At 35.5% G+C, this 20,664-nt stretch overlaps 4 protein-coding genes across 5 annotated transcripts; all 4 read right to left on the bottom strand.

The window, feature by feature from the left end:
• Positions 1-216: 216 nt before the first annotated feature.
• LOC18590845 (bZIP transcription factor (DUF630 and DUF632)) lies at positions 217-7,077 on the bottom strand. 2 transcript variants are annotated; one of them, XR_001929564.2, is made up of 8 exons: positions 6,746-7,077; positions 6,442-6,537; positions 4,184-5,353; positions 3,711-3,782; positions 2,820-3,034; positions 2,075-2,298; positions 590-1,680; positions 217-453 (listed from the first exon to the last, which is right to left on the bottom strand). XR_001929564.2 is itself a non-coding variant. In XM_018128025.2 (7 exons), exons 3-7 carry the CDS (start codon positions 5,292-5,294, stop codon positions 837-839), a joined length of 2,466 nt encoding a protein of 821 aa, XP_017983514.1. In that variant the 5' UTR covers positions 5,295-5,353; positions 6,442-6,537; positions 6,746-7,077; the 3' UTR covers positions 497-836. The 2 variants fall into 2 exon arrangements, 1 of the variants encoding a protein (XP_017983514.1); XM_018128025.2 differs by lacking the exon at positions 217-453 and having other exon boundaries at positions 497-1,680.
• Positions 7,078-11,839: 4,762 nt separating this feature from the next.
• On the bottom strand, positions 11,840-14,264 carry EMB1379 (embryo defective 1379). Its single transcript, XM_007016610.3, has 6 exons — positions 13,922-14,264; positions 13,622-13,818; positions 13,399-13,479; positions 12,770-13,009; positions 12,425-12,499; positions 11,840-12,339 (listed from the first exon to the last, which is right to left on the bottom strand). Exons 1-6 carry the CDS (start codon positions 14,034-14,036, stop codon positions 12,067-12,069), a joined length of 981 nt encoding a protein of 326 aa, XP_007016672.3. The 5' UTR covers positions 14,037-14,264; the 3' UTR covers positions 11,840-12,066.
• A 774-nt stretch (positions 14,265-15,038) lies between these two features.
• Positions 15,039-17,592, bottom strand: LOC18590843 (Fe(3+) dicitrate transport system permease). Its single transcript, XM_007016609.3, has 3 exons — positions 17,160-17,592; positions 16,467-16,794; positions 15,039-15,523 (listed from the first exon to the last, which is right to left on the bottom strand). The coding sequence occupies exons 1-3, from the start codon at positions 17,305-17,307 to the stop codon at positions 15,319-15,321; spliced, it is 681 nt and encodes a 226-aa protein (XP_007016671.1). The 5' UTR covers positions 17,308-17,592; the 3' UTR covers positions 15,039-15,318.
• A 461-nt stretch (positions 17,593-18,053) lies between these two features.
• LOC18590842 (large ribosomal subunit protein eL30) lies at positions 18,054-19,975 on the bottom strand. The gene is made up of 5 exons (XM_007016608.3): positions 19,830-19,975; positions 19,632-19,737; positions 19,235-19,336; positions 18,393-18,461; positions 18,054-18,303 (listed from the first exon to the last, which is right to left on the bottom strand). The coding sequence occupies exons 1-5, from the start codon at positions 19,848-19,850 to the stop codon at positions 18,263-18,265; spliced, it is 339 nt and encodes a 112-aa protein (XP_007016670.1). The 5' UTR covers positions 19,851-19,975; the 3' UTR covers positions 18,054-18,262.
• Positions 19,976-20,664: the final 689 nt, after the last annotated feature.

The raw sequence follows: 20,664 nt of genomic DNA, 5'->3' as shown, positions 1-20,664 counted from the left end.
AAAGTGAAATGTTGTGGAAAATTTTGGGTACTCATAATCTCAGGAATTGGTCATGCTTGTCACTATTTGGAATAGTTCAACCATTAGAAAAATTATGATCAAAAGGACTCCATCACTTAACTGTGACAGTTGATTTGTTTATTATTATTATTAGTAAACTAATCATGGTCTGGGAATAAGTTTCCATGGAAATTATTGATTAATGGCAGAAACAAAGAAACAGAAAGGAGATTTTCATATAGAAATGGTGTGAAGTCAGCTTCCAACACCTAACCTGATAATGGCCTGATGAGGGAAGTAAAGTTTCAACTGAGACATTGGGGCTTTCCTTCTGATTTTGAGGGATTTGGACTTTCTATCCTGAAGATTTTTCAGAGTTTTCCAGTTTCAGAGGCAGAAGCTACTGCTCACTGCCTTAACATGAATTCCTGATTGGAAGTGTAGTGTGGATACCTAAATAATAATTTCATCCATTGAAATAACCAGAAAGAGAATGTTAGAGGTGAAAAGTTTGTCTTGGTTTCCTATATATGCTCACTATTTGGGGGGAAAAAGTAAGAAAAAAGACTATACAAGTTTTGTTTCATACCTCTATGTTACAGCTTTTGCCTGCAAATCACCCCTTATGACATCCATTTTACAAAAGCAGAGCTTCTTTATTGAGTTACCGAATGTAACTGGAAGGGTTTCTACCAAATACCCTTTTATTCCTATATTCAATATAAAAACGCTGCATGCAATGCGAAACGCTTCATTTTTCTTAAACACGGTTGCCATGAATGCTTCGAAAACTTGTGTCTGTCTTCTGCAGCCCAACTCTTTTCCAAATAGTAAGTTTACGCTTGTGACATCGATTGATCCTTGGAATGGTTGTTGCTCTGATTGCTGCTTTGATCGTTGCTCTGATCATTATTTCCTTCACTGCCGTTCTCTGCTCCTTGGACGGACAAATCATAATTACGCTTAGCTTCTTGAATTTCCTTGTCAAGTTCCAAATACATCTTCACAGATGCTTCCGCGTAAGTCTTCAATTGACCAAGAAAGCAAACTAAGCTTCTCCCAAAAGAATCCTTCAAAGCATTATTTCTTAACATGTTATATTCAGATTCATTGATGTCGTCATTCTTCCTGGATACTGACATCCTCTCTTTCAAAGCATCATCTCTTGACATATTAATTGCAGAATCACTGTTGTCATCCTTCCCAGATGCTGAATACGGATGATTAGCATCCTTCCCCTCATTGCTTTCATGGTGTGGTAAAAAGCCAGATGTATCAGCTGCCAAACGTTTAATGGACTCTGAGACATCCTTTATAGAAGGCTCCAACGTATCAAGCTTTTCAAGCCAAGCACCACATGTTACATACATTGGAGGGCCAAATTTTCTCAAAAATTGGATTTCGAGGATTTTCCTCTTAGATTTCTTCGAAGTTTTTTGTTGAATAGAAGCACATTTCCCAAGCCAACTGTTTATGGCTTTCAGATAAGCTTTCTGGGCACCAATCCACTTTGTAAAACTTGAAGACAGCATGCTTAGTTCAACTTCAAGATGAGTGGTGATCTGCCGATGTGATTCAGACAGTACAGAGATTTTCATGTTGCCAGTCTTGTCTGCTACAGAGATAATTTGAAACTGACGCCTGTGACATTCAAACATTACTTCCCACATTCGACTCAACCTGTGTTGGCACAATAAGTGAAACAGATGAATTAGAAAAATATTTCAGATATGAGCACAAGTAAAACTATTTTAGGAAGTAAAAGTATCAGCTCTACAGAGTCATTAAAGAATGGCAGAAATGGCAAATAATATCATCACAGCTGAAGAGAATTATTAGTGCATAATTGCCATCAATGGTTCATGCAAAAGTCAGCCTCTTGTTCTAGGAGAAGAAAAAAGAATGCTTCATCTTCCCCTGCAAGCGAAGAAATGATAAAAAGAAAAGGCACAGAAGAAACACAGGAAAGAGGGAAAAAGGAAATAAAGCATAGCATATGACACATAGTTCCTTAATGTACTAATATGATGGGGAAATAATTGTCAGAAGAGGAAAAGCATTAATGCAAACATACCCTTCAATCAACTCCTCAAGTTGAGGCTGCAGCTCATTGTCCCGTAAATCCTCAATCCTTTTTGATATCGAGTGAATCCTGTGGATTGCAACTCTAATTCTTGAGTGCAAATCCTTGACAACAGCTCGAGTCTTGTCAATTTTGTTTGAACTCTCTCCCTTTGACTCCAGCTGTCTTAAGATTTTACACTTCAAGTCATACTCATTTCGGACTGTCTCACTGGCCTGAAGTTAAGAGAAATTAGAACATTAATAACTTTCAATAATCATAATAAATTTTTAAGCCTCCAAACACGTCACTGCTTGACTAGATAGTGCAACCTCTAGGCTTCAAAAACTTACTGTTGCAAAATTGGACAACTTTTTACTTTGAGAAACAACATCAAACAAGTCACAACTCCACTCAAATAGGAGTAAACTATTTGAAGTCTAACTCTGAACCAATTTGAGGGACATGCTGCCTAGAGACTGGAAACATAGGAAATTCATTTTCCTAGGATTTGAAGCTATCATCTTGAAGGATTCCTTTTTTAATGGTAATTTTTTACAGCAGAAACGTCAGTAGACAATCACTTCAATTCCTAGTCCATCTAACCACCAAACATTGAATTGATCTTGGAATATCCTATTTCACCTAAGCTGGACTCAGAATGTCTAAACAGAAGGCATATAACCTGAAATGAAAAACTTCTCTGCAAATCTGGAAGGTAAAAAATAGCGATAGAAAATACAAAAACAAATAATACCTTTACTTCATCATAAAGCTTCCTCTCCCATGCATATAGTCTATCCAAGGTCGATGCATGACTGCCTGAAAGCATGCAGGTATTATAGAGAAAATTGTTGTTAAGGTCCTCAGCGTCATCCTTTGAATTTAATCCCAGAGGATTCCCAGATGAAGATGATCGAGATGATGTTGTCCTATGCCAAGTCAAGTACTTTTGAGCAGTTTGAGGAGGCTCTAAGCAAAGATAAGAAAGGATTAGCAGAAGAATCAAGATTGAAGAAGGTACCCATAAAAGAAAACTTGCAGTAATCCCTTAAATATTCCATATTGATCATAACCACAAAAAAATTGTTAACACTAATCCCTTAAATATGTGAAGTTTCCTGTTGTATCCATTAATATAACTCCACTTTCCTCCAGTCACTCCACCTTAATCTGCATAACTTGCATGTAATTTCTAGTAAAATGTATTCTTTGAAAATTTGAAGGAGATATTCTGCATTAGAAAAGAAGCATCCCACAGTCTCACTTTAAAAAGTTGGCAAAGCAGTCAGCTCCAACTTCTAAGGTTTCATCATGTAATGCTTTCATGAAAGGATTTCAAGGCTATACAATATTTCATAAGTCAATTTATCATCCTTTAACATTAATGTTTTCTTAATATTAGTCATTCACTCTTCCACCTTACATGCATATGATATAATGATATATCCCATTTGTTACCTTTACACAACAGTTCCTTCTGCCAAGTAAGTATATGCTATTCAATGCATAGTAATATTCATTCACTACCAAGAAGTGCATTTTATTACTAAACAAAAAAGGCATGGCACTACACCATAAAAGAGCTCAAAATGCTTCAACATGGTCATGACTTATTTCTAAGTTATAATATGTTATGAAGATTTACCTTCTTTAACTTGGCTTGGATCTTCTCCACAAGAGAAACAGGCCTTAAAAAATGTGGATGCCGTCAATCCACCTGCAATGGTAGAAAGTTCTATTACCAATAACTTTCACCAACTCAGATCAATGTAAGAAAGGTCAACTATTTCCTATGGACCTTCAATGAAACTGAATAAAATGGAATTTTCTTCCCAAATCTCTATAAATTTAAATTTGTTTAACTGCCAAGGCTTCAATATATACAAATTAGTAAGCAATATTGAAATGTACTCAATCCAATTCATTCTTTAGCTGCCATTATGCAGATAAATGATAAAATTTGGAAATTTGCAAAATACCATTGTGCCCCTTCTCACTAACATACACACTTGCTAAGTTGAGCACAGCTGCCAACTCTTAGGAGACACCAAACACACTGGAAAGCTGTACTCTGCATGTGTGTGCGGATGGGCATGCATATGAGAGTCTGGATCTTACCTTCTTTTCCTGGAAAAATAGGACGGAAATGCAACTTATTTGCTTCAAGCATCCTTGGAACTTCCTTCCCAGAGTCAGAAGCTTTTATAAAGAGGAACTCAATATCTTTCATGACAGAAAGGAAGTCTTTAGGGGCAACCTTGTTTTCAGAACCATCTTCATTGACAGGTGTTTTCTTTATTTCAGTTGGAACAGAAACAGTGGAGGGTGTAGCTCCTAAAGGTGACAAATCAGGAGAGTTGCTCTTTTCCCCATTGAGGAAGTCAGTTTCTAAAGCTACACCACCCATAGAAGGGATAGCCGATGATGCATTGGCTATTTTATGGTCATTTACCCTATTCAGATTTTCAAAACTTCGAACTAGAGTATCTGCAGGAGGCTCATCATCAAATTCATCTTCTGAACCCTGAGTTTCTTCTTTTTCACAAAAAGAAGCCCCCTCTTCATCTTCCAGCTCAGGAAGACCCTCCTCCTCCCTAAGCCGTCTTAAATCATCAACAGTTTCCAACCCTTGGTTCAATTCCTTCCCATCTTTGAATGACAATTGATTGTCAATTGGATGCCAAAGACCAAAGAAATCCCACTGTGGACTTCCTGGTGGCAAAGAAGAAGCTTCAAATGGTGATGATTCTGGTTTTTCAGAGAAACGCGGTGTGATATTTTGTGGAGTACTTGATGAGTTTACCGATCTGATATCAGGTTGAGGGGGTTTCTCTTCAACTATTTTTGAAGACATAAACCCAAATTTCATATGGTTTGCCTGAAAATGACTAGAAGTGGGAGGAGAAGGTGTTGGAGAAAAGGTTTCAGCAGCATCTACACGCTGTGAGAAAGATGGAGAAGAGTATGAGAACTGGGAAAGAGACTTCTCAGTTAAAGCAAGGGGCTCTGGCGTAGCATTAGTTGAAGTGTAAAGGGAAGACTCAACTGGAGCTTCAAACTCAACAAACTTCCTAAGAGCAGTTCCTGAACTTTTTAGTGTCTCAATATATGCAACATGAGCAGCAGCCAGTGAGCATCTCCCATCAAGTGCCTGACGAACATACTTCTTCCTTTCACGACATAACTGCAGGGCCTTATCCTCTTCTATTTTAGAGCCTGCAGCCCCCATAATTCTACCCTCTAAATGACAGATACTCCTCAACAAGCAATCAGGACATAAGGATTCTCCTGGAAATAAATCAACCTCATATATGTTAAATAGACATCTAAAAACATGTTGCAATAGTTTGGTAGCATGTTTTCTTGAACCAGGATTGTGTTTACAAAACCTAGTAGATTATACTAAGCAAAACTCATTCACAATCAAAGCTTACTTTCTTGAAGCAAATACTAAAGGAAGAATAAAACAATCTCAAAAAAGATAAAATTGATTCACAATTTAATATCAAAGATAACTATGGAACGAGTCCAATTATTTCAAATTAAGACTGAATGCCAAGACTCCAAGACATATCTTTGCTGAGCATCTTGATCTAGTAAACCATTTCTTCATCAATATTCAAGTAGACCTTCAATAAATGTATCCTCTATATTTAATTAAAAAGCTGCCCAGATTTAAGATTGCAGAGTTAAGTTTTCAGATGCATATATATAGTGGATTTCACAAACCATGCCATGAGAAGCTTCATGCCAAACAAACAGTGAACACATTGGGGGAGGGGGAAGAACAGAAAGGTAATGCTAGATGAACATGGGTGCAATAAGCACCACCATCAACAAGGAGAAAAAAGAATACCAGTTCACAATTTGCGCCAACTAAGTAAGAGCAAGCAAGTGAATGAGCAAGCTTAAGCTAATACCATGCATAATCTTGAAAATATTTGAATAAGATTTGAAGGACAATCTCGAACTCAAAATCTATAATAACCCACAACCCTTGAGTAAGAGTTAAAGAGAAGTATGATTAAAGAATGCTCAGATATCTTTAATTTTTCACCAGAAAGCGACACGCAAGTAGAGGGAAATAAAAAAACAAAAAGCTGGAAAGCTCAAAATTTTAAGGCAGAAAAGAAACCCCAGAAAAGGGATGGTAGGAATCTATATGGATATTCACGTGTGCATCTTCAAGACTAAACCAGTATTATTATACCAACAATAGCTATCAAACAATATAATCTTACATCAATAACTTCTCTTCAACTCAAAACATTTCCCAAAAAGTCATTTCTACATCCCAAAAAAGTCCATCTCTGCTAATCAAAGCTATAAGACATAAAATAAAAACAAAACCCCACAAAGAGGAGAGATGAAAATACCTTGAAGAGAAGAAAACCCAGTTTGGGTGAATCAAAATTGCAGCAAAAGAGAATCAAATAGGAAACCCAAAACACAGTGAGAAGATTAGATTCACCCTGAAAAAAAGAAAGAAAAAGGCAACAACAAAATAACAGTTAGAAGCAAAATTCATGTAAAAGCATCAATCTTTTCAACAATAAAAAAAGCTTACAAATTAATGAAGGAGAAAACCCAGATAAGAAAACCAATCAAAATATCATCTTGCAAAAGAAATAACAAATTCGATCAGACCCCAATCAAGTAACTGGTGGCAAAAGCAGATACCTTGAAGAACAAAGCAGCAAAATTTAATAGGAACAAAAGCCAAAAATAGACTATGAAGGACTGATGGGAAACTTGATAAATATCAATCAGAGAGATAGAACGGAAAAGAAAAGCTTGGATTTCAGAGCAGAGTCGTGTTTATATAGAAGAAGAGAGGATCATAGAAACAAGTGGAACAACAGAGACAAAAGTATAGTTTCTCTCTCTAAACTGTGAAGCTTTTAGGACAGGGAGAGAGAGATGCGTCATCTGATCAGTCATCAGAGAGAGAAAGGGATGCGAATCTGACGGAGGTGTTGTAAGAAGAATACAGTGGCCGGTTGCTTCCATGCAAAAGAGCATTTGGAAAACAAAGGCCCATCTATCACTTTGTGGACTGTGGTCCCCACTTCTTTGTCCTTCTCTCTCTTCTACTAGTCTTCTTTTCCTTTTAAATTTATTATATTTTACAGTTTCTTGTATAATAAATAACAAATTCACCTTCACCCTTGCTTTCTTTGCAGTTAAAAACAAAATCTGAAATAAGGACTGTAAAAACCAGTACTAGTCATGGTTCTTTTTCCAAGCCAATATTATTACTACGCAGAAGGCTTGTCCTTGTTCTAACATGAAATTCATCAGATGTCAACTGGTAATATTCCCAAATGAAATCAAAATCACTGACCATTGTATAAGCTGCTGAATATATACCTGTAATACTTGACAATGAAAAGTCTGGAAGTCTTTTATGCTATTCATCTCAGGCAAGGGTGCTGTACTAGCACTAGGATCAGAGAAAAAACAGCTGGTTTCTACTGGAAAATATCAGAAAGATTTCATTATGACCATGATAGCATCAACGGATCCACAGTCCTTGCTTTCTTTTTCTTTATTTCTTTTTGTTTAGTTGTAAGATGTTGATAGAAGTGTCAAAGGAAAAGAAGCATTTTCTCAGGGAGAGAATAAAGTGGAGAAAGCGAGTTAATAAATCTTACTATATCAAAATAGAGAAAGAGAAGAGCATCTCTTTTCATAACTACTTTCAGAAACACCTTTATTTGCCTCTTTAACACTACTTTAGGGGGTATGATTAAAGACCTGTGGGAGCATTTGGTTTTTTAATTGTCAAGTTTTGACATTTGGAGCCTGATCAAGTACTCTTTGGGGTTCACACCATTATAAAACCATCCTATGAACTGTTGGGAGGGGCCTTATCCCTGTTAGTTAGAATGCCTATTCTTGCTTTAATAAAAGAAAAGATTGTGCATATCTAATCATTTTCACCATAGATTAATCTCTTCCTACTTCTCACAAGGATTTTATTTGAAGAACAGTATACCATTAGGCTAGAAATATAAAAGATATATTAAGGATTGGGACCTCTCTTTCAACAACTTCAGTCCTATGTATTCACTTGGAAGTGGGTCAGGCTCATTGCAGATGGAAATTTTCATTTGGCTTAGGATTTGTAGTTTTAGGAAAGTGACATGAAGCAAAGACAAAATCTTATGTTTAATAAAGTGAATGAATCTTCCAAAATATGAATAAAATTAAGGAATGTCCATATAAAAATTGAGAAAAATGGAACATCAGTGCAGCATTTCACCCTAGCCATTGTATAAAATCCTAGTCCTCTATACTAATTTTACTTCTATTTTCCTTTTCTTTTTTTTTTCTGGCTGAAGAACATAGAATCTTTCATTGCAATAGATAGATCTAGAGAAAAATGAATTTAGGTTTGATCTGCAAATTCATGAATTCATCAATGTTTTCTTGGGCCCACTATCAACTCTCATTAGTAGTTTATCAATACCCGTTTTTATTTTATGGACCCTACAAATCTGTACCATCAAATATCCCATAGTCAATTTGTCTTCATTGATCAATTCAATGTTTTCCAGGCCTTATTTCCATGTTATGATTCTTACCTGAAATTATTCACTACTGCATAGTTAGGTTGTGGGGATTTACTGCAGCCAAAACAACTTTTCTTTGCACATTAAATGCAATCATTTTCTTAAATATTTTACAAATTCACACCAAGGAATCTTTTAATAGCTAGCAAATCTTAACCCATCCTTTTTTAGTACCAAAAGGATGCTTTTCATAGGAAATGCATTGACAGGATCATAACCAGATTCCAACCAAATATTTATCCCAAAGAAATATACATAAAAATTTGTGTACTTGTTTCAGTTTATGTATTTCAATCTTAAGCTGTAAGCTAGTGTTTTGTATTGTAATAACTGTCTTGTTGGGTTTCTCTTAACCTCTTTCTGGATCTAATGATTTTGCTTGCATGTTGTTGGCCACATGAAAAGCTTAAAAAGTGAACCTTTTATTCTTAAAACCATTGACTTCGATGAAATTAGTTTACTAAATGGAACCCAAAAAAAGGTAAGGCAAAGAAGCTAAAATGGTATCTGGTAGAAGATCGAGGATGATAAGAAGTATTAGTAAAACAATATAATAAAAAGTTAGGTTTATGTTTACCATGCATGTGTGCCAGCAGAATCTGAAGAGGAAAGCAGCTTCTTCAGGATTAAGTTAGTAATCCCATTTATTTTATTTACTGTCACTGGAAACTTTATTTGATATTCTTTAGACCAACAAATCTCAGCAACCTTGCCACTTAGCACATGTTCTATGTATATTAAGCTTTGGGGTCAAGATAAATCCTTTGTTTCAGACTCTCAAGTGCCTGTAAGTTGCATACAAGTTTCACATAGTTTCAACTTTCAAATAGAAGTTAGTTTTATATTTACCATGCATATATGTTAGCAGAATCTGAAGAGTAAAGCAGCTTCTTCAGGATTAAGTTAGTAATCCCATTTTTTTAACTGTCAGTGGAATCTTTGATATCTTTTAGACCAACAAATCTCAGCCACCTTGCCACTTAGCACCTGTCTTATGTAAACTAAGATTTGGGATTAAGATAAATCCTTGGTTTTAGACTCTTAGGTGCCTGTAAGTTTCATACAGAAACTTTGCAGTTGAATATATATTTTGGGTAAATAGGTTCACCAATGTCTTTTTCAATTATGACTAAGGAACTAGTCATAGATGAAAGTGGCACAGACTTAGCCATCTTATGCGAGTAAATAGAGCTAGTATCTCGAATTGGATGTAGCCCAATGACATATTTCCTTCAGCTACATTGTGGTAAAGGTTGATATATAGCATGCTTGATGCACCAGGAACTGACAAAATGCCAATGACATGAGAGGAAACGTTTTGTGTAGTCAAGAATGGGCAAATGGAGCTGAGGAAAAAGATTGTCACAGAAGTCAGAAGGGGCTGAAAAAGCAAAAGCAGCCAGCTATAAAATTTGGCAAAGAAAGCCTGCAGATCTGTACAGGAAATGAAGGTGAATAATAATTCAGGAATCCCATCATGAAGAGAATGTGCCCTGGAATTGAAGATAGTCTTGTACAAGACTCCTAGGTGGAGAAGGAATGAAGAACAGAAAAAAATATTGGATTCTTGCCAAATTTGATGACAGAAAAGAATGGCTAGTGGTCAATTGTTATAGGCCAGGAAACTTATACATCTTCAATCAGCAATTAAAAGAGAAAATTGGGTCTCTAAGGGAATTTTGGTATTTGGTAACTGATTCCATTCTGAGTACTTGAAAAATTAACTTTACCTTGCAATGCAATTGAATGCCAAAACAAAATGAAACCAATTTTTCTTCATAGAACGTGAAAACTATTTCCTTAATTAACATTTTTTCCTAATGTATAAAATCAGATTGACAGTGGAACAGTACTCTTCACTCCCATCATGATCAACTTTCTGGCCATTTTAGATACAGACCATTGGGACCAGCTTGGGAGCTTGTCAATTTTTAAGGTTGCAGCTGTTTATCTAGCTGCATGATTATGCTGGTAGGTACAACAGGAAACATACAGAAACTAGGCTGCCTTTTATGCTAAGAAGTTAATGGATATACATAGAAAGAGAGGTGAACAAATAGAAGGAAAAATTAAAGGAGGAAACGAAAGGCTAAAAATGCAAAAGGTTAAAGTTAATAACATCAAATAATTCAGTCACCTGAGTTTTCAATTCCTAAACTTTTTCTTCTTCTGCTGCCAACTAATGAGGTTTCGGCTTTATTTTGTGTTGCTTTCGGTATTTAGGATATGTGAGTCATTGCCCAAGGAATCTATGCTTGTCACTCACGCATGGCTGGTTGCCAATTTCACACGGAGGCAAGTAATAGAAGGAAAAAGGCAGAAGTAATTTGATCATCTTTATAATATTGTTATTTTGGAAAAAAAAATTCTAAAAATCGTGGCATAGAGCAATGCCCTCCCCTTATCCAGGCATTGATCTCTTGTTCTTGTAAGTATAAACACGTGTATACAGACATACATATATTTCTGTTATCATTGCAGCGATCTCTTGAGTATAATACATGCAGGTATACGGTGTTGTTGTGACTTTTGAAAGTACGAGGATGGAGACAAACCGACCATGAATTAGTATTCTTTTTGCAGATCATGACCTATCTTGTCTTACTGTTTCGAAAGTGCAAACGTACCAAACTTTTTGCAGCAATGGACGATCCGTGTTAATAGACTTGACAGCAAAACCGAATGCTACATGATTGAGAACAAGATAAATACCAACCATTCCAAACCCACAAGAGGAATAAAGTTACCAAGAAGCATGATGGTTCAAGACTTCAAAATTGTCTAAGTTAAACCCACTTTTCAATATCCCTCCCTTGACCTTCCGTAGCATTTAGGCTGCATCACCCTCCATAGGCTAGTTGATGCTTGAAAACTGCACAGCCAAAGCGTGTCAATTCATCCTCCTTAGTAACCATACCAAACTTTGCTCTCTGAGCACAAGAATCATTCGTACCAATCACTGAATCAAATCTTTGGATGCTCTTATCACTGGTATTAGACATCGAGTAAGAAGAAACTTCTGCATGTAGACACATCTCTTGCCAAAAGTAAACAAAATGTGTTACAATAATCAAAAACTATGAGCATGGTTTCTTCCACCAAGTCATGTTGATTGGAGTATATGAAGCAGAATTAAGCAAAAACCTAAATAATTGGAGCCAAGGGATTATCCACATATACAAAACTCAAAAGCACTGAATGAAGGAAATCCCATTTCTGAAGTCAAATGGGGTGTATAATTAATCACCAAATACCTTCAAGCTAATTATGAATACAAGATAAATAATTAAGTTTTGCCAGATTGGGCGTCCAAAAGCTTGAGTCATCCACAATTACTTCACAAAATCATATAAGCATACTTCATGAACACAAGTTCATTTTCTAACAAAATGTACAGTAATCACCATCTAATTTGCCCCTCTACATTCACCTCAGGCGTGCAGAACTCCTAGTTACTCTTCTCATATCAGAATCAGCTTGTGACGCAGCCTGAGAACTACATCCTGCGGTTTCTGCATCATCATTTTGGCTGAGTCTTTGCCTCTTTCTCCTGGATCTTAGAGGTGGCTGGCTCTGAGTGGATCTGGAAGGTGGCTGGCTTTGAGTGGGCCCACTTGCTTCATCCTCTAGTTCTATGGGTTCTGCCTTGGGTGGTTGATATTGCCACTGAGTATCACAACTTGGACAAACTATTACACCCTGCAACTTATCAAGCTAAACTTATGAACCATGAAACACGTTGGTGATAGAAAATGAGAAGGAAGAAATGCAACAAAACACATACCCTCTGACAAACTCTCCTTTTTAGGCAGTACTGGTGAATTCGAACTGTACAACCTTCATTAGGGCACAATTTGGCCTGTCAAAGATAGCAAAAATATTACTAATATGTATATGTAAGCAGTCATTACAGTTCAAAACTCCAACAAATCAACCATCTTAAAAAATATTTCTCATTATTTATTGCCCTTGTCCCTCAAAAACTTATTTATGTTTCTCAGAAAACATAAGAAACAATACACTTGTCAAATTTATCAAACGGGGAAACTGAAATAACCAAAATATCAATCTGGCCTATATAATTTTAGGCAGCATCCACAAGAATGACAAGGAAAGCATTTAACACAACCTTCAGTCCAGCTTCATTGCACACTTCACATGAAGGAACCTCAGCATTACGGAACCAACTGCGCAGATCAAGAATGGACCTGACACCAACTCCAACATTACCATCTTCAGTGAAACAAAGCCACTTGTCCTGCACAAGTTGATCAAGAGTTTTTTCCTTCTGAGACAATGTGAAATTCCTGAATGCAGCAGGAACATTAAGTGAACCATCCTGAGATTGTGATCCTAAGCTGTTAAGAACCTAGAAAAAGCAAAACAAGGTTTGTCAAGTTTCAATGTGAAAAATGATTAGCATAAATCCACCATTCAACATGTGAAAATGGTATATAGGCCAAGGGTAGTTCCTGACAACAAAAGAGTAGCAAACTAACAGACATCATATTGGTTGAACACAATCATCAGTTAAACATTCAGCCCACCAAATATGCAACTTACTGATATCTTAAGAATACTTCTGTCTCACAACATCCAGTATAGGCAAATAATAAACAAACTCTCATCAATCATCAATAAATATGAATCCAACCAGTAGAGTGTACATGCTTGTGAGGTGTGTAAGTGAACTGTTACGAAGAAACTGTTAACCGACATAAATATTTATACATATAAGTTGGATAAAAAATGTCAAACCTGGTTCTCCAATTTAATATTGAGAGCATCAATGTTGGATATGGTACCCTGCGCTGTAACATCTTGTGCTATTGCCTCAATCTAGATTCACCACCAGAAAAAATATCAAAACCATGTATTAAAACATAGTTGAAACTAATCAATATGCATAAAAATATTACATAGAAATCCTAAATAGAATAACCCGTGTTTGATATCAATAAAAATGAAAAATTAAACTTACAATGGCCTTAAAGAAAGCAATTTGTGGGACAGAATATCTGGTTCCAAGCTTTGATTGTTCGTCGGAAACATTATTGACAACTCCATAATAAACTTGACCATCATATTGATCTCTACTAGCCCTTAAATCCAACTGAACAAACGAAAGTTCCCTGTTTATCTTGAGAAGATAATCATTAAATTTTTCTTGATGGGTACCTAAAAAATTGACAAAAAATATCTCTTTTAAAAAAATTGGGAAATTAATTGAAGATAAAAATGGAAAAGTTTTTTTTTTTTTTCAAAGAAGAAGAAAGAAAACCTGGATTTTGACCAGTGATGCCAGTGAAGATGGAATGGAACTCCTTTTCCTTTAGAGGGCCACGTGATAGCAACGATTGAATGAGCGCGTGGTGCTTCCAATTTAGCACTGCCATTATCAGATTGGATATGACGAAACCCCTAGATTTCCGTAAGGAGCCGAAATGAGCTCTTAAATGCTGGGAAAATGCGAAATTTTCCGGGAAAAAGGAGAGAATTGGGGTCGGAAAAACCAGAGAGTCACGAGAGTTAGGGTTTTTGATGGCGGGAAATATTGGGGAAATGTTCCAATTTGGGTTTTTATCGTTGGCTTCATGTGGCGGGAGAAAAGAACCCTCTTTATTTCGCAAAAGAAGTTTACTTTTTTTTTACTTGTTCCACCTTTAATTTTTTTTAAATTTTTTGAAAATTGTGATAAAAATTTTGATTTTGATATATTTTATATTAAAATTATAAAAATAATAAATAAGAAAATCTCGAAAAATAAATTTATAATATGAAAGGCCTAGACTTCAATAATTCTATCAAGGTATTAGTCTCAAGCTCCTTTAAGATGGAAGGCCAGATATACCTTATGAAGGATGCAAATGCATCACAATAAAGATTCCGAAGGCAAACGAGAATAAGGCAAAGTCCCAACTCAGGTTTGTTTAATGCAGGGCCACTCCTATGAACCATTCATTTCAACTTGATCCGCCTTCCATCCTGCATAACCGCCTGTGCAGCCTTGTGAAGGAAGCTTCAATCAAGGCACCAAGAGTTGAACATTATCAGAGCTTTCCCAGAGCTAGGGAGGTTTAACTAGATCAAATAAGTTCATGTAGATTGGGGAAGGGATTCTGGTGAGCTCAAACAAATTGCACAAGAAGCTTGAATAATTTGGGAAAGAACAGATTCGTATTGCTCTATGATATCTCAACCAGAATGGGATGAAGTTCAATCTCAAAGACCAGAAATAGAGAAGATTTCACTTCACATGACCGCTTAACCAGCATTGATAGCAACTCAGGATAAATATGCAAAGATCAAGTGAGGTCCTTTAGAGATTACATAGATCATCTAGAAATTGTTGCAAGCTCAGGGTTCAACTCCCCCTTCCCCCATCTTGACAAAAAAAATGAGGGTACAAAAAGAGAATTCATTATATCAGCATTCAAGTCAATTAGCATTTTAATGGCTATGTATAGCACCGGCATATGAGATCAACCAATAAGAACAAAACAACCTCAAGCATTGATGGCAAAGTGACCATAACATATACTCACATAGACTAACTAATAAGGATAAAACAATCTTGTAATCCACTTATGGCACAATGAACAATTTACACCTAGTAGTATTTAAAATGGATGATTGCATCCTCTAACCAAAACATACACTTGAAGGATGCCATAGACCTCAAAGACCAATGATTTTCCTGTGCACATGGTGTCCATGCAAACCTTCATCTCCATCATGATCGTGAAAAATGAGTGTTAAGATCCCTACCAAGCATAGCACTGAACCCACAAGAACTTTGTCATAGCGCTCCGCCCAATGAAACTTGAGCTGGCTAGCACCGTAGAAAGATAGAGCCACCAGCGAGGTCATCACTGTTATAGTGCTGCAAATCCAATGTCACCTTGAATTAAGCTATGTACAGTAAAATATACCCAGACATAGCTTCCAAATACAGAAACCACTATTCAGTGAGAAGACCCGACAGGACCATCTATATGTTATCCTGTCTGAAGTCTGATTAACCAGAACTTAAGTACAACTACAGATTAGTGACATGCAAAAAATCATCGTGCAACACACACACACACACAAGGACTTGCTAACTCTAACATACACATACAACACGTTTCCAGTTTGTTAGTCTTCACTTAAATCAGTTCATCCACATAACATTGAACTCTTATACCAACAATGCTACCAATTAATGTTATGAGTGTAGATTATGCGTTGAAGCAGGCTGCAAGGACTTAGTTGAACAATATTATTGCAGCCACCGATAAGCATAGTAAGCATAATACAAATATAATATTAAGGATCACCTCAGCTCTAAGAAAAATGTAGGTGCTGGTGAAAAGAATATAAAATTATGCAATTCGTTTTTGAGAAACATAGTAACAGGCATAGCAACAAAAACAGAAGGTGATTCATGTCTAAAAGGAGTTCAATAGTCTACTGGGTTTTCTTTATTCAATGACCAGCTTTTTATAATAGAACAGATCAGGCTCTATCCCCATGCACATCCTTTGGTATTCCAAGCTTCTGCTATGCATATATATTAGTAAGACTACAACTAACAAGCATTGCTTATTTCACCGAAGGGGAAAAAATAAAAACCAATATTGATGACGAGGAGATTCTACAAAATTGATTTTGTGGCACTAAGATCAGTATACAGTTAACTGAAGATGCTGAACCAACTGGCAACACATGAAATTTAAGACAACTTGACCATAGAGATCAAGGGAACAACACAAGCATGATGATCCCTCCTTCAATAAAATAAATTAGAGAATTCTCAAAATTAAGAGTCCTTTTGTCATTTATACCTGAATAGCAGCACTATAATGGCAAGTACCATCATGGAAGATGAATTTCCAACAGCCAGAAACACAGGAAGAGTGGTTGCACAAGGAGACAATGCCGGAACAAGGACAAGACCAGCAACAGCCATTTTCTCCATGGGTTGGTTATGAGAATGACTGTGTCCGCCCTTTCCAGACAAAAACAACAATATATAGCTACCACCAAGAACTATGAGCAAAAGTGAAGCAAGTTTATGCACTGTTTCTTCACCAGCAATCGTGTTCGTTATAGTGATGGCTGTTATACCAAGAAGTGAAGTAGATATTACATGCAAAACAGCTCCGAATGCGGCTGCACATAGAAAATAATACAATCATAAAGAAGAATGATAAAAAGCAATACGCAGAAATCATTTTAACATTTGATTTCCTTACGCTTAACTTCTGCAACTTAACCTCTTAGATTTGCCAACATGATAGAAACCAAAAAGACAAATCAAATGCAGATTATTACTAAAGAACTAATTAATACTTCAAACTCCTCATTAACCGACAAAAAGAATTACAAAACCGCAGTAGCATTAAGATCCCAAAAACGAAAAAAAGAACCAAGAATTTTTCAACAGCAAAACAAAGTTTAAAGAACCCAGAAAAACCATCTGGACATATGTAAACTAGCGATCTAAAAGCATATCCAATTCGATGGGGGGTACTTACTGACGAGGAGGGTACGAGAAAGGGTCCATTTTTGGGCGCGACCGACGATGGAGAAGGGAAGCCAATGGGTGGGAATGAAGGAATGAAGAAGAGAAACGGTGGCTATACCGCCTATTGTTGACAGATCTTCCGCTGTGAAACTCTCCATCTTGCTTTCGTTCAGAGTTTTTTAGAACGATTCAAGAGTAAAAAAATTTGGGATTCTCTGGGTCTTAGATTCAAACAATACTTTTCTACGTTACGTTGCTTTTACTTTATTTGGGTGGAGAAATGGTGAAGGAAGAAATGGTTGTTGAAAGCAGTTGAAGCTTTGAGAGAGAGAGAGAGAGAGACTGAGAGAGATCTGGAAATGAAATGAAGTTGAACCATAAGAAAATCAGAAACACGATGGGTTTTCCTTGACGGAGGCTTTTCGCACCAATTTTCTTTCTTTTCCATTTTACGTTAGTATATATTTATTCAGAATTTATTTTTCATAAAAATAATTCCTTTCCTACCTTTAAGAATAAAAAAAATTCTCAAATTATATTCATTTGCACAATTAAATTCTTAATTTTTATAATTATATCCAAACAAACTCTTATTCTGTAATTTATAAAAAATTAAAAATATTCAAATTTAGTATTAATCAACATTTTATGTCCCATCAAATATTAATAATTCATAAATTTTATTATTATTAATTTTTTACGATGTACAAATACAATCAAAAGATAAAATTTTATTTAAATGCAATAAATATTAAAAATTGTTGGCAAAGGAGCGCGTGGGAGTTCTTCAGAAACCCTTCTGTTGGCAATGGCAGAAACAAGTTGCCATTACCTACAGAACAAATGAGTAAATTGATGGAAAGATAGATCCAACATCCAGATGCAGAATAGAAGAACCAGAAAATAGAGTAAAAAGTAATGATCTTAAAGGAAATGCACTCACAAAATCCCCAGTACATGGGACAATAACATCACCGTCCCACATTAAACATCCAGATGGGCTACAAAGAAAGTTCTGAATTTCAGAACAAGCTCTCTTTTGACATCAATGTTTCCCAATACCCCAAAAATAGAAACTAAATCGGAACAAAACCTAGGACAATCCTCCGTAGATTAGTTATCACCGGGCAGGCTCTTAATAATATCAGAGTCACCTGAAAAACACAAGATATTACCACAATCAGATGAAGTGTATCGCTATATAGCATGCACAAAAACATGTTATCAACATCCTAGTATGTACCAGGTTCAATAATGCTGAGGCAGCACACTCTGAAATATTTGCCGCATGCGGTGCCCAAGTCTACATTGTCTGCAAAAACAAAACAAGTGCATTCTTAAGGGAGATATTCCTCTAAAATGAATGTGTAATGACTTGAAAACTCTAAACAACAAAGTTGTCTTCCATTGATCACTCGAACCAGCATTACATATGAAAAACTAGAATCAAAGGGAAAATAATTCCCAAAGGAACAATATTACAAAGATAAGGAACACACATCAAAGTCATTCACGTATACGTCAGTTGTTCATTTTTATCTTTTCCATTCACCAGCAAGAGGAAATGCAATTCAGTTTGGCTTTTCACAAATATCTTCAATTACAAACTTCAATACTAATAACCACCACATTTTTATGGGAATATTCCTCTAAATCAAATGTCGAATGACTGGAGAACTTTAAATAAGAACGTTGTCTTCCATCGATCAATCAAACCAGCATTCAATATGAAAAACTAGAATGGAAGCGTAGTTAGCTCCCATCAAGGAACAATAATACAAAGATAGAGAACACAATCATATCAATCTAGTCATATTTTACCATTTCCATTCACTGGCACTAGCAAATGCAATTCAAACTGGGATTTCCAAAATATCATTACTAATAACTAAAGAATGGAAGTGTGGTACTGGGAGGGGACGAACTAATCTTATAGATAATCAGTGAACCTTACATAAGATGAATTTAATTCAAAGTCATATAAAGAATCAATCCCAGATACTAAGAAAATTTATTGTAGCTAACATAATGAGATAAGTCAAGATTCAGTCAAGTAACATGAACGTGAAAAGTTTAGGGACATACTTCCATTGTAGTGGTGAACTCCAACCTTGGACAACATGGCATAATACTCAATCTCCGACTTCCTAAGAGGAGGGCAGTTGTTGGCAATGATAATCAACTTCCCTACAAAATAAAAAGCACATTCCATGAATGACTGTCACCCAAAGCTCAATGAACATTGGATTAGCATCACAAATGGAAAAAAATCCCATATTAAACAAAATTCAACAAAAAACCAACATGCCCTTTTCCAAGTTAAACACTGTCTTAACAAAGATGAAATTCATTCAATTTTAGTTTTCCATCCAAAGCAAGAGAATCAGAAAATCCCATCATTTTTAATCTAAACACCAAAAAAGAAAAACCAATGCGAGGAATATTGAAAATCAACAATCCGGTAGCTTAAAAAATCAAATACCTTTGTTGGTTCTGAGAGATTTGAGGACAGTTTTGTAACCCAAAGTGTATTTGCCACTCTTCATAACGAGAGCCAATCTGTTGTTAATGCTCTCATGGGTCTTCTTCTGCATTTCATCAACAAAATAACCATTAATTAGCATATATTCAGAAAATTAGGAAGAAATTATTTTTTTTTAAAATGGGGATGGGATTTTACGGTCTTCTTGGCGGCAACCATTGTCGTCGGAGGGGAGCTTCGTAGCGAGGGGGTGGGGGGAGGGGAGTGACCGCGGAAACTACGAATGGTTCACCACAAACGAAGAAAACCCTAGCCGTTCAGCGTAAGCGAGTTTATATCGTATTAACACTAGGGTTTTAGAGGTGTTATGGGCTTGTGGCTCTTGTGGGCCTGTGATTCAGTTACTTACTACTAGTAATTCCTGAATTTCCTTCTGTTATTTTCATTTATAATAAAATAATATTATATTTAAAAAAATTTAAAATTATTTAAAAATATAAATATATTCTTATATTTTTATTATATTCAATAAAATCTTTACATTTTTTATTTTAAAGCAAATGAGTCTTTATATTTTTATTTTAAATCAAATAAATTATTATAATTAATAATTAATTTGATCAAAATACTATTTATCATTCGATATTGAGTGACGTTAACGTGACGTGCTAAACTATCATAATTAATAATAATGTAGTACATTACATATTATAAATGATAATTATATAATATACTAATTTGACATAATAAAATGATTATATAATATTTTTTACCTTTCCCATTAACGTTATGTCAATACAACGTGTATATAAAATAATAAGTAACATTTGAACTAATAGCAATTAGTCAATTATTACTCATGAAGGTATATTTGATCTATAATAAATATACAGAGACTTTATTGAATATAATAAAAAATAAAAGTTTATTTAATTTTTTTAATAGTTTATGAGCTTTTTTTAGTATTATGCCTAATAAAATTAAAAATAAATGTATAATAGCTAAAAAAGCTCTTACATTATTTTAAAATATT

Source organism: Theobroma cacao, chromosome 9 (assembly GCF_053813885.1).
Source record: "Theobroma cacao isolate CCN51 chromosome 9, ASM5381388v1, whole genome shotgun sequence".
Lineage (NCBI taxonomy): Eukaryota > Viridiplantae > Streptophyta > Magnoliopsida > Malvales > Malvaceae > Theobroma > Theobroma cacao.
The sequence above is the reverse complement of the archived record's forward strand: the minus strand, read 5'-3'. Positions and strand labels throughout refer to the sequence as shown.